The 19,366-nt window shown below is 28.8% G+C and overlaps 4 protein-coding genes across 8 annotated transcripts; 2 read left to right on the forward strand and 2 right to left on the reverse strand.

Annotated features, from left to right (window-relative positions):
* Nucleotides 1-1,116: 1,116 nt before the first annotated feature.
* On the reverse strand, nucleotides 1,117-11,097 carry LOC114946637 (mevalonate kinase-like). Of its 5 annotated transcripts, none has more exons than XM_085489749.1 (8): nucleotides 10,907-11,097; nucleotides 10,044-10,201; nucleotides 9,870-9,967; nucleotides 9,571-9,678; nucleotides 9,299-9,384; nucleotides 9,060-9,110; nucleotides 2,895-4,071; nucleotides 1,117-2,258 (listed from the first exon to the last, which is right to left on the reverse strand). In XM_085489749.1, the coding sequence occupies exons 7-8, from the start codon at nucleotides 3,801-3,803 to the stop codon at nucleotides 2,004-2,006; spliced, it is 1,164 nt and encodes a 387-aa protein (XP_085345875.1). In that variant the 5' UTR covers nucleotides 3,804-4,071; nucleotides 9,060-9,110; nucleotides 9,299-9,384; nucleotides 9,571-9,678; nucleotides 9,870-9,967; nucleotides 10,044-10,201; nucleotides 10,907-11,097; the 3' UTR covers nucleotides 1,117-2,003. The 5 variants fall into 5 exon arrangements, 4 of the variants coding, with proteins under 4 accessions (XP_085345875.1, XP_085345874.1, XP_085345873.1 ...); XM_085489748.1 differs by lacking the exon at nucleotides 10,907-11,097 and adding an exon at nucleotides 10,262-10,575; XM_085489747.1 differs by lacking the exon at nucleotides 10,044-10,201.
* A 256-nt stretch (nucleotides 11,098-11,353) lies between these two features.
* Nucleotides 11,354-14,379, forward strand: morgue (modifier of rpr and grim, ubiquitously expressed). Its single transcript, XM_029322960.2, is given in 6 exon segments — nucleotides 11,354-11,532; nucleotides 11,911-12,036; nucleotides 12,221-12,764; nucleotides 12,767-13,283; nucleotides 13,663-13,834; nucleotides 14,008-14,379. Coding segments are annotated over 6 exon segments (1,623 nt in total). The 5' UTR covers nucleotides 11,354-11,385; the 3' UTR covers nucleotides 14,125-14,379.
* Nucleotides 14,380-14,619: 240 nt separating this feature from the next.
* On the forward strand, nucleotides 14,620-17,040 carry LOC114946570 (heparin sulfate O-sulfotransferase). Its single transcript, XM_029323128.2, has 7 exons — nucleotides 14,620-14,985; nucleotides 15,086-15,315; nucleotides 15,756-15,841; nucleotides 15,918-16,056; nucleotides 16,129-16,226; nucleotides 16,376-16,533; nucleotides 16,674-17,040. Exons 1-7 carry the CDS (start codon nucleotides 14,871-14,873, stop codon nucleotides 16,883-16,885), a joined length of 1,038 nt encoding a protein of 345 aa, XP_029178961.2. The 5' UTR covers nucleotides 14,620-14,870; the 3' UTR covers nucleotides 16,886-17,040.
* Nucleotides 16,580-18,770, reverse strand: Ntmt (N-terminal methyltransferase). Its single transcript, XM_029323129.2, has 4 exons — nucleotides 18,403-18,770; nucleotides 17,751-17,937; nucleotides 17,570-17,678; nucleotides 16,580-17,490 (listed from the first exon to the last, which is right to left on the reverse strand). Exons 1-4 carry the CDS (start codon nucleotides 18,571-18,573, stop codon nucleotides 17,238-17,240), a joined length of 720 nt encoding a protein of 239 aa, XP_029178962.1. The 5' UTR covers nucleotides 18,574-18,770; the 3' UTR covers nucleotides 16,580-17,237.
* Nucleotides 18,771-19,366: the final 596 nt, after the last annotated feature.

The following is a 19,366-nucleotide window of genomic DNA, read 5'->3' on the forward strand; positions in this document are numbered from 1 at the left end:
ACATTTTTAACTATTAAATTTTTATATCGTAGACAAAAAAGACTACTAATATTGTATTAAAAATTTGAAACGTTATCGCACACGAAGACAATGTTTATATTTCTTGTACACTTCTGTATCTCAGTTGTGACTAATTTTGTCCCGAAAGATATGTGATAATATTATACTAAAGTCATGATTTTATTTAAATATAAACAACAATGTCAAATTTGTTCAATGTTTTAGTAAGAACTCGTTAGAATGCTTATACATAGTTTAAGATAAAAAAAGATTGTCATTTTCTTATTTGCATACACACGTTTCAAATAATATATGTTTAATCAATTTTAAAATGTGATATTTCAATTTGCGCAATAAGTATAGTGACAGCCCGAAGGAAAAAGATATCAATTTATATTCCATTTCTCATTATATTTTCAGTTTTATACACATTACAGATTTAAAAGAGTTAATAAAAAGATATAATTATGCTACTCCGAAACTTTCTAACTGAAATTCATGATACATGTTAAGTCGAATTAAGTTAAAATGCGATGTATTTAATAACAAAAACAGCAATTTTAATTCTTTGCGTCAAATAAAATTATCTTGCGGTTAAATTAGACAATAATATAATTTATACACAATTATATGATTATATATTAAATAATATAATCCAATGTATGAGTACTTGCACGATATATTTTTATTATTATACATTAATTATGTAATAAACTGTATCCAAGTATTATATATTTTTGTAGATTTATCATATATATATATAATATTACACATATAATTGCACGATAGATACGCGTTCTCATAATTATAATAAATATTGTAATTAATGTTATGTAGTTAAATAAAATATTCACTTCCCATGTTATCATATAAATATTATTAAGACAAAAGAAAACTTTTTGTCATTTTTTTATTTAAATAATAATAATTACAATAATTTGTATGTTACTTTGATAAATACTAAATTATCTCTATTACCAGTCATTTTTTCATTCTACTTTGAATAATAAAGTTAAAGGCAAAAAAGCATGTAAATTTTTTTTAGAAATTTATGAAAATTAATTAATCTTTTTTATGTATTATTTCACTAGTATGCCATAAAATAATATACCGTAGTATTCATATAAAATGTATCAAAAACATTTTTATGACATTTTACTCTAATAAATACATATATAATAAATACGTACAATTTATTTACATTTTTCTCATAATTCTAAAAGTAAATAATGTAATAAATAATTTATCACATATATAAATTTTATTTGTTTCATAATTCACGTCCGCGAATTACGTAGCGTTATTACCTAATCAAAAATAAAAAATTCTAAAATATTTCTTTTTGATGCTGGACGAAAAAAAAATTATTAAAAGTCATTTAACCAGCTTTATGTTTTTAGACAGACGTAAGTCCATAAGGTAGATAATATATAATCACGCAAACTATTAATGCGCAGTTTATGAACATATGTCTAATGAAAATCCTTAATGAATAAGGTTGACTAAATAAATTTTTAGTAATTTTTTTTTTTCAATTTTATACAAAATATAAACTTGAAACTGTTCAGCTTATTTTTGATTCAGAAATAGTACTATATAATTCATATTCTACATATACCTATAAATTTACAAATCTAAAAAAGTCTTTTGTATATTAATTGCACCGGCAGATTATGATTTTAATGTGAAATTTTCATCAACTTATATTTTTGAAATAGATTGGGACGACATACGAAAAAACTAATACTTTTCGACGTTTCACAACAAGACTATTCAATTTGTCACTGTTGATCTCATAATTTAATACAATGTCAATAAGGAACCGTGAATATTAAGTAACAAAATATGTATATATACATACATATATAAAATTATACTGTTTGTGCTTCTTTCTTTAAAATACCACAGTAATAGAGTTAATATAAGATTGCCACATTTTTTTACATTGAGTTATTTGTTACTATTTAGTTATTTATATATTATCGATCATCATATTAATATAATCAATCAATTGTCACTCCATTACAATTCACGCTGGTCATCGTGATATTAAAACCCTGTGTCTTTAAAAGTTTCGAAAAATTCGTGATTTGTTTTTTTGGAATATGCGGTGGTAATGGAATGTATACAAATCCGCCTCCAAAACCTGCAAGTTTTCCCGCGAGTTCATGCTGTAGTGCAACTGAACGAATAAGTTCCAAACTCGGATGCGTCATATTTAATTTAAATAGCACAAGTTGATTCATCTGAATGTACAGCTGGAAAACATGAGCAATGTTAGTTGTAAAACGGTATAATTTCTAACGGATAATTATATCAAAATAATAATAAATTAATTAGTTAACTTATTAATTAGACTCTTATAATAAATAATAATCAAACGAAGAGAACGAGGCAATAAGAGCCAGCGCAGTAATTAGTGCGCCAATAAATTTATTCGGGATCAGTTTCAATATAATTAAATAATTATACATAATTTTTAAATATTTCTATAAGGAGTACGTTTAGGTCTTCTTCTTTGAGTCATCTTCAACACAATAAATTGATAAATTAAACGTTAACAAATATATTGAATTAAAAAATTAAAATAAAAAGCATAAAACTCTGTCTCGTAGTCCGTTAATGAAATAAGATAAAATAACAAAATCGCTCGCAATATATATTTTATTTTTGAATTATTTTTCAAGTTATGTATAATTATTTAATTATGAAATATAGATCTATTTGATTCTAAATATAAATTTATTTGCGCGCTAATTACTACATTAACTTTTACTCACGTTCTTCTTATTAGATATTAATATAAAATCTCTGGAAAATCTTGTAAACGCAGCTAGAAAAAAATATTAAAGTATTAATATCATTATTCGCAAAGAAGCGAATAAACGCAATACCTGCAACGCTATGTATGCTTCTTTTTGAAGAAAATCGGACTGTCCGTGGACACTATTTATTATAATAAGTGTTGTAAAAATGTCTTTTGATATTTCGTCATATCTATTTAAACTGTGGTTGACGAGGTCGGGATAAAAATATTTCAACTCCGCCATTTGTTTCGCTCGTTCGCCCTTATTCAGAGAAATTCCTGCATCGATTAGAAGAATATTCATTCTTGGCGCATCGATTCTCGTAGTACGATATTTATCTTCCAGGTTGATATATCGAGATTGTATTACTTTGCCGTAAACGCACACATCATCATCGATTTCGAACATTTGGTCTTGTACAACTTTCTCGCAGATCTTAGCGTAGGTCGAAATGTGAAATAATTCGTTCTCGTTGAATCTTTTTTTACGAATACCCTTCTGCAAACGCGCCCAATGGAGAAAACACGCCGAAAAACATACCGCGAACGACGACGAACTGCCAAGACCAGAGCCGATGGGTAATTCCGTGGACACGTATACGTAAAAAGATTTGATATCGAGTTGCTCGTGGTGAGCGATATACAGAAGCAAGAAAAAGAATATTTCTAAGCTAAATCTCTGCTCGTGTGTCACCCACATACCGTTCAAAGTAATCAAGGATTGTACGAGCTTATAAAATCGGATATGATCCGAAGCAGAGTTGAAAGAGATGTTGTTAGAAAAAAAGTTGGAAACTTTTTCTAAAGATACGCACAACGACACACCGACATCGAGAAATTCTATCTTAATCACATTTTTTGGCTCATCAGGCAATTCGCAGAATTTGAGCTTGGTACGACGATTTAAACTGGCCAATATAACGCATTTTCCATACATAACCGAATGCTCTCCGGATAAGACAATTCTTCCCGGTGCGGAAACTTTAAAATAAATCATTTTTTGCCAATAAAAATATTTTTTTCCAAAAACCTGATTTAAAAAATGACGTTGGGCAGTAGAGAACAGAATATTAAATTTGTGCTCTTATAAACATTTATAAGAACCATGAAAAATGTATTTTCGTAACATGAGAAGAAAGTCATCAAAAGATAAAAAGTTTGTTTCGTTTGCATTCTTCCTACACTCAGATCCTTCGCATTCTTTTCTTCTTCACGATCCAAATATATATGTATGTATATTTATTTTGTTTAATGTGCGAGACATTCTAGAAAGAAAAAAGAACATATTTCATATTTTTAAAAAAGTTAAAGATGCGTAATGTCAATTATAATATCAATATATATAATATATATAACACAAGTAACTCATCATTACTACGATATTAAATTTATATTTATCATTATCACCTTATTAAATGTATATCCATAAAAAAAGAAGATACACTAAGATTCAATCAGATTTTTGTACCTTTTTCACTGTTTCTTTTGCTAATGAAGTAATCGTGAATTGTCTTCGCTTTTTCTTTCAAAGCTTCATACACAATATTGAATGATGCATTTTTCAATTGTTAAATCATCATATCATAAACAAGAAAAGAAAAGATCACGAATTATGAAAATTATTCGAAAGCAGTGTTTATATTTTGTGCTGTACAATTCTATATCTCGATCGTGACTGATTTTGTCACAATAATAATGCTCTGAGACAATAAACTTAAATATAAACTACAATGTCAAAGTTTCTCAATACTTTATAATAAGTTAGACAAAGTTAAAAAATTTAACATCATTTGACTTCTCAGAATGTCTATTTACAAAGGTTAAAAAAACCTATGTAAAAAAATAATTAATTTTTTTCGACCGACAATGATGTATTGCAAATCTAGCCGCACAGAGGTACATAAAAGTAATATCGAAGGCACAAAAAAACTTGCCTATAATTCTGTGTAAATGTGACATATTAGAGAGAAATTTCGTCGAGCGCTTTAAAAAAGATCTTCGATATATTATCAATTTTATCGAAAAAATACTGCACCAAATAGCATAGCATTTCAATTTAGCTATTCGTTGTATCTATTCGTATTTTTACCTATATAAAATATAGATTTAAAATAATGACAAATTTAATTAGATTCAATCAGATTTCCCTTTTGTCCTATTATATTCCCATTGTTAATGAAATAGCCGTATTATGTGCGTCATATTACTCGTTCTTTCAAAAATTCCACATATATATGTATATACACAAGTTTAAATATAATATATTTTCAATCATTGAAATTTAGTTAATAAGCGAAAAAAAACCACGCGCATAATACAAAGTTCAAGTACTTGCCGATATGTTTATTTTTCGTGTTGTATAAATCTTCGTCTCAGTCGTAATTCGGCAGATTTCGTTTCATTAATAATAACACAAAGCATTTTCCGAAACGCGAATTTAAATATTGTCACAGTTTTTTTTTAATTTTTATAATGAAAAATTATTAAAACATATACAGGGTGTTTCCAATACATACACATCATTATGTCGGGTTGCCTATCTGCTACAACAGGGGCATGCTTTATGAGAAAAAGAAATCGACTTTATTACTCTATATATACAGTGAACACTTGTGAAATTGGATAATATAGATAAAATATATATTTATTAATATAAATAAAATAACATAAGTAAAATTTAATAATCAAATTTTACTAAAATTTTACTATAAAATATGTTTTAATTTATCTGTAATATAATTTTTATCTATCAATATAATATAATATTCATAAGTCATATAATAAATTTTTAGTAAATATAAGTCATTTAATAGATTTAATCTCTGAATATAATAAGTCATATAATAAATTTATTATATGACTTATTATATTTACTAAAAATTTATTATATAATGAAAATCTCTCCTCCAATTTTTAAAGTCGACCAGACTGGCAATAATTTATTTTGAATAATTAGTTAAATTACAACGTTTCGGCTGTCATTGCAGCCCTTTTCAATATTCTATAACCGTTTATAGATTACTTGAAAAGGGCTGCAATGACAGCCGAAACGTTGTAATTTAACTAATTATTCAAAATAAATTATTGCCAGTCTGGTCGACTTTAAAAATTGGAGGAGAGATTTTCATTATTTATTACTGTCGACTCTTAAGGATTATCATTTGTTTATTATATAACTTTTATATTTACTATAAATTTATTATATGACTTATTATATTTATAGATAAAAATTATATTAAAGATAAATTAAAAAAATATTTTTAGTAAAATTTAATACAATTGGATTATTAAATTCTACTTATATGTTATTTTATCTATATTATTAAATATATATTTTATCTATATGGTCCAATTTCACAAATGTTCACTGTATATACAAAGTAATAAAGTCGATTTCTTTTTCTCATAAAGCATGCCCCTGTCGGTAAGCAAATAGGCAACCCGACATAATGATGTGTATGTATCGGAAACACCCTGTACAATCTATACACAATCTAAGATTGAGTGACATATTACTTACACTGTAACAATAACAGCTTTTTCGGGTGAAAAAGAAAGAAAAAAAGAATGGAAATAATTAAAAAATCTTAACACTGCAATCAGAGTAATATGTATAGTTTGTATAATAAAGATATACTGCAAAACGATATCTTTTTTAGTTAAGAATAACTAGAAAACGAAAAATTATATAGTTGTTGCATTTTCTTAAAAAAATTTAAAATCTGTAAAATCGATTTTTTTTATTCCTAATCTTCCACTACAAATTATCGATTTATATATAAATAATTATCTAATTATATATAAATAACATCATTTAAATCCGATAGAAAATATATTAAAATAGTTTATTGAAAATAAATTATTTCCAAAAAGTCATTTTAATATATCTTATGTTGGATTTTATATTTAAATGATTTTATTTAAGTAATTATATTGTAAAAATATTTACATATAAATTAATGATTTGTAATGAAAAATCAGTAAAAAAATCAATTTTACAGATTTTATAGATACAATATATGAAGTAATAAAAGATTTTCTCAAGTAAAATTCTTTATTGCATCTTGTGTTCTTTTAGCTTGTGAAAACACTCCTTTTATGTTTAATATATTTTTTATAGCAGAACAACACAAGCACGCGCTATGCGTGCATTATTGTCCCATTTTGTGTTAAAAATAATGTAATTTTTAGAAAAATAATGGAATTATCGCCGCTAATAATTAAAATATGAAAAAATTAAAAGGGCGAATTTAAAAATATCAAAATGCATTAATGAAATATTCTTTCGTACGATAATAAACTATATTGAAAAAAGGCGTGTGATAACTTGACATTATGATACCTAAACAAAGACTTTAAAATTTTGGAAAAGTTCATTATTGACCCTAATAATTAAAACCTATTGACAAATAATAAAGCGCGTTTTTAAAAATATGGGAAATTATTATATATAATGAAATGGTCCTTCGAAAGATAATAAATAATATGGACAAACAAGTGACATAACGCAAGATATAGGTCATATAGGATAACACCATAAGAATGAGAAATAATCAATTATCACCGCTCTTCATTAAAATATAAGAAAATAAAAGAGCATGTTCAAAATGATAGAAAAATTAATTTTCACGAATCTACAATCTACAGTCTACAGTCTACAATTTCGAGATAACGAATCTACAATCTACAGTCTACAATCTACAACTACATCTACATATCTAATTTTTACAAAACCGCGTTATCTCGTAAAATAATAATTCACTCACCAGTTCATGCGCAGCAGCGGAGTTTAACTGCATCGAAGCTACGCTGATCTGTAAATATACAAATAGAATTCAAATTATAGGAGCGTTCAAAATTATTAATATTTCTAAATATTATCATTGTATATCTATTGATTTTATATTTCAAAAAACACGTACGTTTTTTAATCTCAACAAATATATATTATAATTAAATAACTTCAAAAATTTAATAAAAAGACAATTTTTAATATAAATTTTATAGGAATTTTTGTATATAACTTTTATATATCAAAGTATTTTATTCTAATTATTTTCTTGTTTAAATTCAAATAGGAATAAAATTAAGGTGATTTATAACAGTATTATACTATTATAAATAATAAAAATGCTTACCCCAAGGTTGCTCCGCCGGCGCTAAATGCCTCCTAGTCCTGCTCCTCCCCTCAGGTTGATCAGGGTTGTCCAAAGTCCTTTTATTTACACGCGCGATACTTTAAACGACACTCCCGCACTGAAACGTGTAATACCTTACACGATTTTTCCGTACTAAACGCGCGATACTTGGACGACACTCCCGCACTAAATGCGCCATATCTTGAACGAATTCCTGTACTGAAAACGCGAAACTTTGCGCGAGATTCGATTTATTTTATTGCTAAAATGTCGGAATTAATTCGCTTAATACGAATATTTTATTACAAGTCAGACACGCCGCATGTGTGCTAAATTAATAATTGAATTACTGTTCTAGCATAGCTTCCCTATTTCGCTTTAATAAATATTAATTAAACTTTAACTATTCGCAGCTTGCAATTCACGCAACTTGTGATGAATTACGCGATAGTGTAACCGCGGTCAATTTCAAAAATAAAAACTAAATGAATAAAGTAACGTGTGTATAAGAAATTTACGTTAGAAATTCTAAAATCTGATCGTAAATTATTCTGGAAATTTTTATCAACTTCTATTTCTTTTATTTTTCTTTTAATCGCATTAAAATACTTGTGTTAAATTATTTTTCATAGATCACTTTATTTTAACACATTTGTTTTAAAATGTCGAGATAAAATATATCCGCAAAATATCTGATAGTTTACGCTTTTAATATAACTTATTTGTTGTAACTAAACTCAAATTATCTATCAATAAAATGAATGGATTACAATTAAAATGTTATATATAATATAAAATCTATACACATTATAACAATAAGTAATTATCATTATTTAATTATTTACAAGTTATAATCACACGTATAATTAATAATTAATAATTGTAGCGTAGTTTTAAATTTTAGTTAAATATGTATTGTATAATGTCTTTCTTTTCTTTTTCTTAAATTGTACTTTATAATCTTTATCATATTCTTAATATTTTGTAATCCTTCCATTTTAAGGTAACGGAACTACAATTTACAGTCTACACAGTCTACAATCTAGATCTACACATCTCTACACTATCTATTTTATAAAACCGTTACCTTGTAATAAAATAAGTTTTTCACTCACCGACCGGTGAGCAGTAAAGGAGTTACTACATTAATCTGAAGCTATGTTGATCTGTAACAAAAATAAAATTCAAATTATAACAGTGTTTAAAATAATTAATATTTGAGAAAATAATTATTGCATATTATATTATATATTAAATTTTATATTCAATACAATAATAAATGGAAATATAATTAAATAATTTTATAAATTTTTATTTAATAATAATTAAATTAATAAACCAATAATAAACTTACCTCATGGTTGCTCTGCTGGTGCCCGATGTCTCTCCCAGACCTCCTCCTCCTCTCAGCTTCTCAAGATTGTCAGTTATATTTTCTATCTGTAACATATAAATAAAATTCAAATTATAGCATACAAAATAATTAATATTTTAAAAAATTATTACTGTATGCATTAAATTTTATTTTTGATTTGTACAATAATAAATAGACATAATTAAATAAATTTATAAATTTTTATTTAATAGTAATTGAACTAATAAGCCAATAATAATTAAAATACTCACCCTATAATTATTCTATCGGTGCTCGATGTCTCTTTCAGATCTGCTCCATCCCTCAAATGATCAAAATTATCAATTTGATCTGTAATTATCAATTTGATCAACGTTGTCCTGTAACATACAATTAAAATTCAATATATAACAGCATATAAAATAATTAATATTTTAGAAAATTACTACTGTACGCATTAGATTTTATTTTCTATGCGTACAATATCAAGCAGCACTATAGTTAAATAATTTTTATTCAATACAATCAATAAATTTTAATTTATTATAATTTAAATAATAAATATACTAACCTTAGAATTAAATTGTTCCACCAACGCCGCCGCCCCAAACCTCCTCCTGCTCTCTTATTTCATGACTGTCGCTCGTGTGTCTGTGTATACGGCACTCACTAGAGAAAACAATAAATTATAATATAAGCACATATACTCGCAAAAACAAATAATTACACATGATTATGCGCTCGCCTTATCGCACTCGAATACTTCGACTTTAATGGCGGCGATGCGCACTCGATTAGGCGGGAAAACAGCGCGGGAGAAGCGCGCGAAGTCGATACGTCACGATGACGACATCTCGATATCTCGATATCTCGATGTCTCGAAAGACTAACCTCGCATGCGTACTATAATAGAGAAGTTCAATGAACAACAGTTGAAAAAATATAAAAATATAATTTACTTACCAATTAAATGCGTTTGGAATTTATTCGTTTCGCGTTCACGATGTTTCGTTGTAAATGATATTATAGCAGCTTTATTGATACGATATATACGATATGCGTATCAAATATGTGCGAAAAAAAGTGAGCAAAATATTTTGCTCCGAAACGGATCGTCGTTTCAATACTACATCACGAGTTACTTAGAAATTAAAATAATGCGCGAAATGATATTCACTTGTCACTCAAAGAATGATCCCGTAATACTTATTCTCGCAATCGTGACTCGAAAAATAATTCGTATATATACGGAGCGCGTCGCGTTGCTGCCTACAAAATATGTGATCACGCGATCGCCAAATGCCGAGTTTACGCATATATATATATATATCCGATGTTTGTGAAACTAGCCCATAGTATATATATATATATATATATATACTATGGGCCAGTTTCACAAACATCGGATACATCTTTAACCCTTATTTTTCGATTAAAGTATATATATCTTCATCTCTTTAAAAACGTATCCAAAAAGAGACACAAAGATATATATAGTCAATCTAAAATCTAAAATCATGTGATGCAAAGAAATTTATTACACCGTCTAAAATTATTAAAATACTATATACATATATATATTATATTCCAAAATTATGATCAACTTACTCCACTTTCTGTAATGACTAGCTAGTTTCATTCGTATCAACATTTGCTGCTTCGAATCTTCAGTCTAATCGTCAAGATCTGCTTGATATTTACTGTCACTGATAAAGTCCGCGAGAAAAATCTACCTATTAGTTTCAATAATTAATAAATATTGCCGGCAACGCTATTAATGAGCAGCACACGTTCTTTGATTTGATAGTAAATTGAAAGTAAATTTTACAACCAGTCCTCGTCCTGCCATCTAGACAGCGACGATGTAACTTTTGTCCAGACGTCACGACGACGTCACGTGACCAACTTTTTCGCGTTTTCTAATTGGTTGTTTGCGTTCCAAAATTTCCTCGTCGATTGTTCATCTACGTTATTCGATATAATCGATGATAACTCTAGAATCTGGGGAAATCTAGTGATGTTGTATCGATAAATTTGGCTAGCTTTACCGATGCATGGCACAATTGCAAACACAAACTATTTGCAAAATGGCTGGCGACAAGATTGTTGATTGTTCACAAAATTGTAACAGCGAAAGGATAAGCGAGAATGGTGACTTGAATCTTAATTTGAATTTGGAGGACGAACTCGTCGAATCAGTCGAATATATACCTTGTCCGGAATTTCAATTTTCGGTAAATCAATTTCCACTCTTTCAATCTTGTGCCTTGACATTTTTCTGTCAAGGTGCTCTACAATATTTTATGACAATAAGTATTGTTCATTTTGCATCAATAGCGTAATTTTGTATACGATTCTATCGTAGAAGATGTTACATCAAACATATGAAATGTTTCTCTACATCGAGAATTCTTTGACAATTAATCGTACAATTTTTTGTTGTTAAAATAAGCATCCTCTTTCTGTGTTATAACTTCATTAATAAGTTACTTATTTTTTAATAATACATTTGATTACATTTATAGTTTTCATATTATTTTATCGCCTCATTATTTTTGTAAATTTATATCCATGTGTGTGTATATATAATGTGCATAAACTTAAATTTTTAGGCAACAGCATGTTATATTTGTAACGGTTATTATGGACCTTGTTTTGAGGAACCAGTCTGTGCAACTTGTCATGCATTTTTATTTCCAAATGATATTGATCTATTACAAGTCCCAATCTTCAGTGAGGTATATATCTAATCTATCTTCTGAAATAATCCTATATTTATTATCTAGATTATTTTTTTATATAACATTAATAAATTGTTAATATTGATAATGTGTACAAGTTATTAATATATTACTTTTCATGCATTATTAATAATATTGATGTTAATTTTACTCATACATATGCTTTTTCAATCTAAAATAGAAAACAGATGACGAAGATTCAGGAAATGATGAGCCAACTGATCTTTATTACAATCATGAGAGAAGAACTAGTCAACAACAACAAAATTCTCCACAGAGCGTCAATCCTAATATCCCAAACATACAACAGAATGCCTCAAACCATAACATGAACATTTCTCGCAGATCTTATGTGCAATATCAAAATGCAGTGCCTCAATGTAACTATCATGCTCTGCAAAACAATTCAAATAGCAATTCTGTTGATAAATGTATGGTAGGGTTTCCAAGAAATGCCTCAGTATCGCGTGATGTGAATCTCGATCTGCAGAGTATGATGTGTCGAACGAGAAGCGGTTGTCATCAAAATTGCATAAACGGAAACGATCGACACGTTCAAGATATGATGGAGGAGGATTTGCGATGTACATCAGAGACATTTGGCCATGATGGCCAGAACAATGAACCTAGAGACAATGCTGCACCACAGTATCATTGGAACTACAGAGTGTACGAGGATGTAGGCGAGCCATCAAGGCCATATAATTTATCTGAGAGACTAGAGATATATCGAATCACAGGCACATCGATCATGAACCTATTAACGAACCAGGTCTGGTAGAAAGATTACCGCCCGAGGTGTTGCTCGCAATCTTCTCGCATCTTGACGACATCAGTCTGTGGTCAGCGGCGAATGTTTGCCGACGATGGTGTGGTTTATTATCGACGCATGTAACGCAGTTGCAATGGAAGCAGCATGTCAAACTACGCTGGCCCCTGTACAAGCCTATCGGCTGTGTCAAAAATTGGTACAGGGTGTATGATTACTTAGCATCCTCGGCGCCATGTCGAACTTGTTTGGCGCAGACGTCTTTGAGATCCAGACCTTCGAGGATGGAGGAGAATTCTTGGCGAAGGAATAGACTACGCAGTGAACTTAAAAGTTTAAGAATTGATCCACCTGAAGGAATTGAAGCAATGCCACTTGATCATATGTGTTGTCATTGGCAGGCCACAATCACGGGACCAGTAGGAAGCCCATATGAGGGAGGATTATTTTATCTATATCTACAAGTACCCTTCAGGTATATATGTAAAAACTACAATAATTCTATTTTTCATAATCACATTTCATATTCTTGATAATAAATTGAATGCTCCAATAAAGAAATATTAAAATGTCTGTTAAAATTTAATTGCACAATATCTAGAAAATTAAATTTTAATATAAAATGGATTATAACAAAATAGATATAACAGAATAGATTATAACAAAAAAACTAATACATTTTTTTTAATTTTATGTCAATGCTTTTATCTAAACTTTAAAATCTATGAGTAAAAAAGTGCCTAGTTCTCATTTTGTATTCAGCACTTTATGTTATTAATATTCAATTTTAATTACACATCTTACATTATATTTTATATTATTAAATTTTATATATATAACATGTACTTTTCTAGTTATCCCATGTGTCCACCTGTAGTGAGGTTTCTAACAAAAATACTTCACCCAAACGTCTCTAGACATGGAGATGTTGGCATAGATTCGATACATCATAATTGGTCTTTGGCTCTTACAATATCTAAAGTCCTTATTAGTGTACAAAGTCTACTTACAGACCCATATTGTCAAGTAAGTAAATTTTGATATTTTATTGAGTTAGGAAATAAATCGATTGTTTTAATTAAAAATTTGTATAAACAAATCCAGAAAATTATAAAATAAATTGAGAAATTTACAATATATTCTATGCATCAATAATGCAATTATATTATTATTGCTAATCTGTGACAATGATTATTTAGGTATGTATGGAGCCAGAATTAGGAGAGATGTATATGAATGATCGTGAGAAATTCGAGGAAGTGGCAAGAGCGTGGACATGGAGGTACGCGATGCATGATGTTGTGATGCCACTTTAGTGTACTGAAATGTATAAATCTCAATTAATTTGTGTAATTAATACTTAAATTACTTAGACGTTATTAATATACACATTAGATTCTTATCTACAAATTATTTAATAAACTGATAATAATTTGTGATATATTGTACTAAGGTCTGTGAAGAATGTATATTTATAGGAATTATTTGCTAATCACTATTGTATACTAGTGAACCGATCATTTTGTATATCCTAAAGTTCATTATAAAATATATATATATATATATATTAACATTTTTACATTGTTATTTTAATATTTATATTTTTATGAAATTATCAAAGATATGTCAGATAATACAATACATGGGAACTTGTAAAACAATTTTCCAAATTTTTTTATTTGAATTTAAATACTTAAAATAATTAAATAATAAATTGAGCTTTTTTCACGAAAATTGTAAGCTAAATGGTAAATAATAAAATATATAATAAATTTTTTTAACATGATTTGTGTGATCGAACAGAGGCTCTTATGGCAACCCTGCTTGTACGGCGGGAGAGCGTTGATTGGTTAACCTAAAAGTCGCGTGTTTAAACATCTCGTCGACCGCAGAGTAGCGCTTGAATTACGATTGAATTTCGGTCGAACGAAGGGAATCCAGGTTCCGGAAGGAATCGAGAAGAAGGACAGATATTTTCGAGCGGGCGCGTAAACCTGGAGCTCGATTTCCGCTCGCTCTGGGTGGCCTGAGATGACAGGTATGTTTCGAGCGGCGACGTAAGATGATCCTGAGGAGTTTCCCGTTCGCGCAATGGGTCCTGATCCTGTTCCTCGCCATCGTGATATTCTATCTGCGGCTGCGGCTAAACGAGCTCGAGGAAAACTACAGATTGCTGCGTATGTGTCAAATATTGAATACGTGTAACTTCGTTTAGAAATTGCTCCAAATTCTCTTCGAACATCCACGACGCTAGAGTAACTTCGTTTCCTTTTCCAGACGATGCTGTCGTGCAAACGAGGCTCGACACGACTAGGAACGACGCCCGCGTTGAGGCGCCGAGCAACGGGGGCAGTCCCGAGGACGTTGTCGTGATATACAACAGGGTGCCGAAGACTGCCTCCACCAGCTTCGTGGGATTAGTTTACGATTTGTGCAAACAGAACAAGTACCATGTGCTGCACATCAACGTGACCAATAATATGCACACCCTCACTCTCGCTAATCAGGTGCTACATCTGTCAGTTTGGGACAATTCAATTGTCTGTGTTGCAACATACTTGTTAAAGCACAATCATTTTTGCTGCGATAACATTTCACATAGCAGAGCATAGAAAGTATAAAATATAAAGTATCACTAAATTTTATTTCTACTTGCTGTTGCTTTGTCTTATTTCTTTATCAATTAGATATTGGTTGCGTTCAGTAGCCATTATTTCATTAAATTTAAAAAGTGATAAACTAAACAAATCTATTTAGTTCTCAACTATAATTTTTCAAAACACTATATACTGATTTATTTGATATTTTAAATTATCAAAATAAAATCTCTTAACTTTTTCTTACCAATGCAAAGATAATTAGAACATTTTTAATTTATACTTTTCTAAAAGTATTGTTACATACATAATAAAGATATTTTAATATATTAATGTAGAAATACGTATAGGTCCAATTTGCGAACAACATATCAAACTGGAATTCTATAAAACCAGCATTTTATCACGGGCATATGGCATATTTAAATTTTGAAAAGTAGGTAGAGTGAAGTTTACATCTTTGAGATAAATTCGCTTATTTTATTTAACTAATAATATAATTTAATTTGCAGATTTGGTATTAATCGTACGCCTTTGTATATAAATTTATTAAGGAAGCCTTTAGATAGATTTGTATCTTACTATTACTTTTTACGATATGGCGATAATTTTAGGCCCCATCTGATAAGAAAGAAACATGGAGATACAAAGGTTTGTATTTTTATATCAGAAATATAGAAAATATAAATAAATTTACTCGATCAAATTATTTTGTTTGTTTAGACATTTGACGAATGCATAAACATTGGTCAACCTGACTGTGATCCTAATAATATGTGGCTACAGATTCCATTTTTATGCGGCCACGACCCAGCTTGTTGGTAAAGCTTCATCTTTTTATAACTTTGCAAGTAAAAAAGTTTTGCAAAAAATTTATCTATATTTTTTAATACACTTAAATCAAAAATATATGTATACTTATATATGATAATTGTAAAAATATATATGCTTATTATTTCTTTTGCAACAGGGAGATTGGTAATAGCTGGGCATTAGATGAAGCCAAACGAAATCTACAAAGACATTACTTCCTAATTGGTGTGACAGAGGAGTTAAATGACTTTGTGGAGGTATTGGAAAATGTATTACCACGATTTTTCAAAGGAGCGTACAACTTTTTTTTACATAGTAAGTGTCTAGTAATTTGAGAGTATTTATTAAAAATTTTTCGAAATCACAGCACAACACATATTTTTCCTTTATTCAAGAGATTATCACAGTTAACATATTATAAATCACATTAAATATAATACTTTTTTTAACTTTAGACAACAAGTCACATTTACGACAAACTACTCAAAAACTCAATCCATTAGCTGAGACAGTAGAGAAGATTCAGCAGTCGGTTGTCTGGAAAATGGAAAATGAATTGTATAATTTCGCTTTGGAACATTTTCATGCTGTAAAAAGACGACTTATAAATGCTTCCCCTCAAGATGCAAATCAACGCTTTATGTACGAAAAGATACGGCCAAAATAAATCTCTACTTTTTTATATAAAACTTTACTTGAAGAATATAACAGTGCAAATTACAAATTCTTCCAATATTCCTGCGACGAATAACTGCTGAATGTGTACTTAATGTAATTAAATGTAAGATAATTTTTTTTATAAAATCATTAATTTATCATTAATCCTGTGGTCCTAATCATTTATTTTCTTTTCCTACACACACATAAATTATACACAACATAAAAGTTTTTCTTCAAAATTCTTTGTCTCAACACTTGTAATATTTTTAAGAAATTAATTATACAAATAATTTAAGCAGATCTATTTAAGAAAGTATTATGGAAAAACAATTAGCATAATGATATATTTGATTTGTATACTATGTGTCATTGACTAATTCGACACTACAATGATTTCTTGGTCTAAGAGCAAACATGTGAACTGGAAATAAACCACGTGGAAAGTTAGTTTGTCGTAGTTCCTTAACACAAATAAGATCAGCTTTTTCAAACAGAAATTGTAAACATTTCATTGGTCTGGTTACAGAGGAGTCCTCTGCATCAATTTCTATATTATTGGAACTTGTAATATTTTCTTTCACCACAAGTACACCGTTATTTTTTAAACCCAATCTGCAAATTCAAATTTTAAAAAATGAGAAATAATGCTTCATTCTTCTTCTATATAATAAGAAAGCAGACTGGAACTCACGAGCACTTTTTGAAAAATTCTACTAAATCATCATCCTGTAAATGTCCCAATACCCATTGGCACCATATAAGATCGTATTTATTTGCTGCAGGGCAGAAGTCTTGCAAGCCTTGAAAGACAAATATATTAGTATATCTGTTGCACTAATAAAGTTTCAATTTTATAAATATAAATACACTACCAATAGGATAATACTGATCGATTCTCGACGAATGGTTTTCCAAAGAGATTTTTGCTACCTCTAAGAACTTGGGATTTTGTTCGACTAAATCTATGCGTTTAAAATTCCTCATTAATAAATTCTTGGTGATTCTGCCAATACCAGCCCCACAATCTAAAGCATATGCTCTCGAAGGTGGATTTTCCAACTAAAACAGATGAAAATAATAGTTTTCTTGCAGATATATATTTTAGTTTACTATTTAATCTCTCTCTTTTTATAATTTTTCTCGAATTTTTGATCAAATTATAATAAATTTCAAAAATTGAATAAAATTTTAATTTTATAAAATGACAATTTTAATTATTAAAATCATGGATTAAATTTGCTATTCTTTATTGTATCACTATTTTTCTATTATTCCTTCTTAAATCGAAACTAATTTTCTTTCGAATAGGAATTAAACACTGCAAAAATTATGCATAATTACGAAACATGGTAAATGAACATACTATACATTATTGGATTTTAAAACTAATCCTAGATTTCACAGCAATATGTATCTTAAATCCACTTTAATTCATCTATTTTTTTAATTAAACGTGCAATTGCATTCACAATCAGATCATTTCACGAAATTGAAAATAGGTTAGATAAGGGTTATAATACGTACCTCGAAAAGAGATTTTAAGAAATGCATAGAGCCTTTTATGTCAGTCTGCGAGATAAATCCGAATCCTCCTAGCATTCCGTCCACCGTAGGTGGAATGCGGTCCCAATATTTCGCAGCCGCGTTATAAAATTCGCCCTTGCACGTGTTCGCGTCATATTGTTCCGTCTGCATTTTTGTGCACTATTTTCTATGATTTTTACAAATATACCACACGCACGATTCCTTATAAGATTCTATACATTCTCGTCAAGATAAATATGACATAAAACATTACAAAAGTTATAGTTCTCCAACAAAATCTCAGATAGCTACCCGGAATGACAGGTGCCAAGGGCGGAAGGGCGAGCCTGTAAATTGTTCCGACATATGCGCACGCACTATCGCTTACGTGCGCATGCGTCAGAAGACCACGTGATTGAACATGTGACTGATCACGTGACTGACAGACACGTATATAATTAATGCAGTATAAGGTGCTCTTAAAATCCTATAAAATTAATTTAATTATCTATATTAATGATTATCAATATTTGTGTATTATGATGCATAAAACAATGGATTATACGAAATTATAAATATGTATGTGAAGGAAAAATTATATATAAAAGTTAAAAAAATTTTTTTAATTAACATAAAATCTCGAAAATATAAACATATGTAAATCGCATTAATTATATTAAGCCCTGCGCACAATAGGAAAAATATTAAATATTAAATGTTAAACAGGAGAGAGAGAGAGAAAAAAGATCTTTTCTCTCTCTCCTGTTTAATATTTAATACTTAATATTTTTCCTATTGTGCGCAGGGCCTTACGATAAAAAAATGTATTATTATTCTTTATATATTATTATTATCAATAAATTTATTATTTAATAATGATAAATTTTTTAATTATTTCTTTTTAACATTTCCTATTCAGATTTCTATACTGTGTGTCTATCAATCTAATGTGATATTAATCAAT

Source organism: Nylanderia fulva, unplaced genomic scaffold (assembly GCF_048542155.1).
Source record: "Nylanderia fulva isolate GAGA-0341 unplaced genomic scaffold, ASM4854215v1 Scaffold9, whole genome shotgun sequence".
Classification (NCBI taxonomy): Eukaryota; Metazoa; Arthropoda; class Insecta; order Hymenoptera; family Formicidae; genus Nylanderia; species Nylanderia fulva.

Coding starts and splice junctions, on each gene's coding strand:
- LOC114946637 (XM_085489747.1), bottom strand. CDS start 3,803: ATGATTTATTTTAAAGTTTCCGCACCGGGAAGAATTGTCTTATCCGGA. Junction 2,259..2,894: donor AAGCATACATAGCGTTGCAG/GTATTGCGTTTA, acceptor CATGTTTTCCAG/CTGTACATTCAGATGAATCA.
- LOC114946570 (XM_029323128.2), top strand. CDS start 14,871: ATGATCCTGAGGAGTTTCCCGTTCGCGCAATGGGTCCTGATCCTGTTC. Junction 15,842..15,917: donor GCATATTTAAATTTTGAAAA/GTAGGTAGAGTG, acceptor TTTAATTTGCAG/ATTTGGTATTAATCGTACGC. Junction 16,057..16,128: donor AGAAACATGGAGATACAAAG/GTTTGTATTTTT, acceptor TTGTTTGTTTAG/ACATTTGACGAATGCATAAA.
- Ntmt (XM_029323129.2), bottom strand. CDS start 18,573: ATGCAGACGGAACAATATGACGCGAACACGTGCAAGGGCGAATTTTAT. Junction 17,938..18,402: donor TCTTAAAATCTCTTTTCGAG/GTACGTATTATA, acceptor CATCTGTTTTAG/TTGGAAAATCCACCTTCGAG. Junction 17,491..17,569: donor GAATTTTTCAAAAAGTGCTC/GTGAGTTCCAGT, acceptor TTGAATTTGCAG/ATTGGGTTTAAAAAATAACG.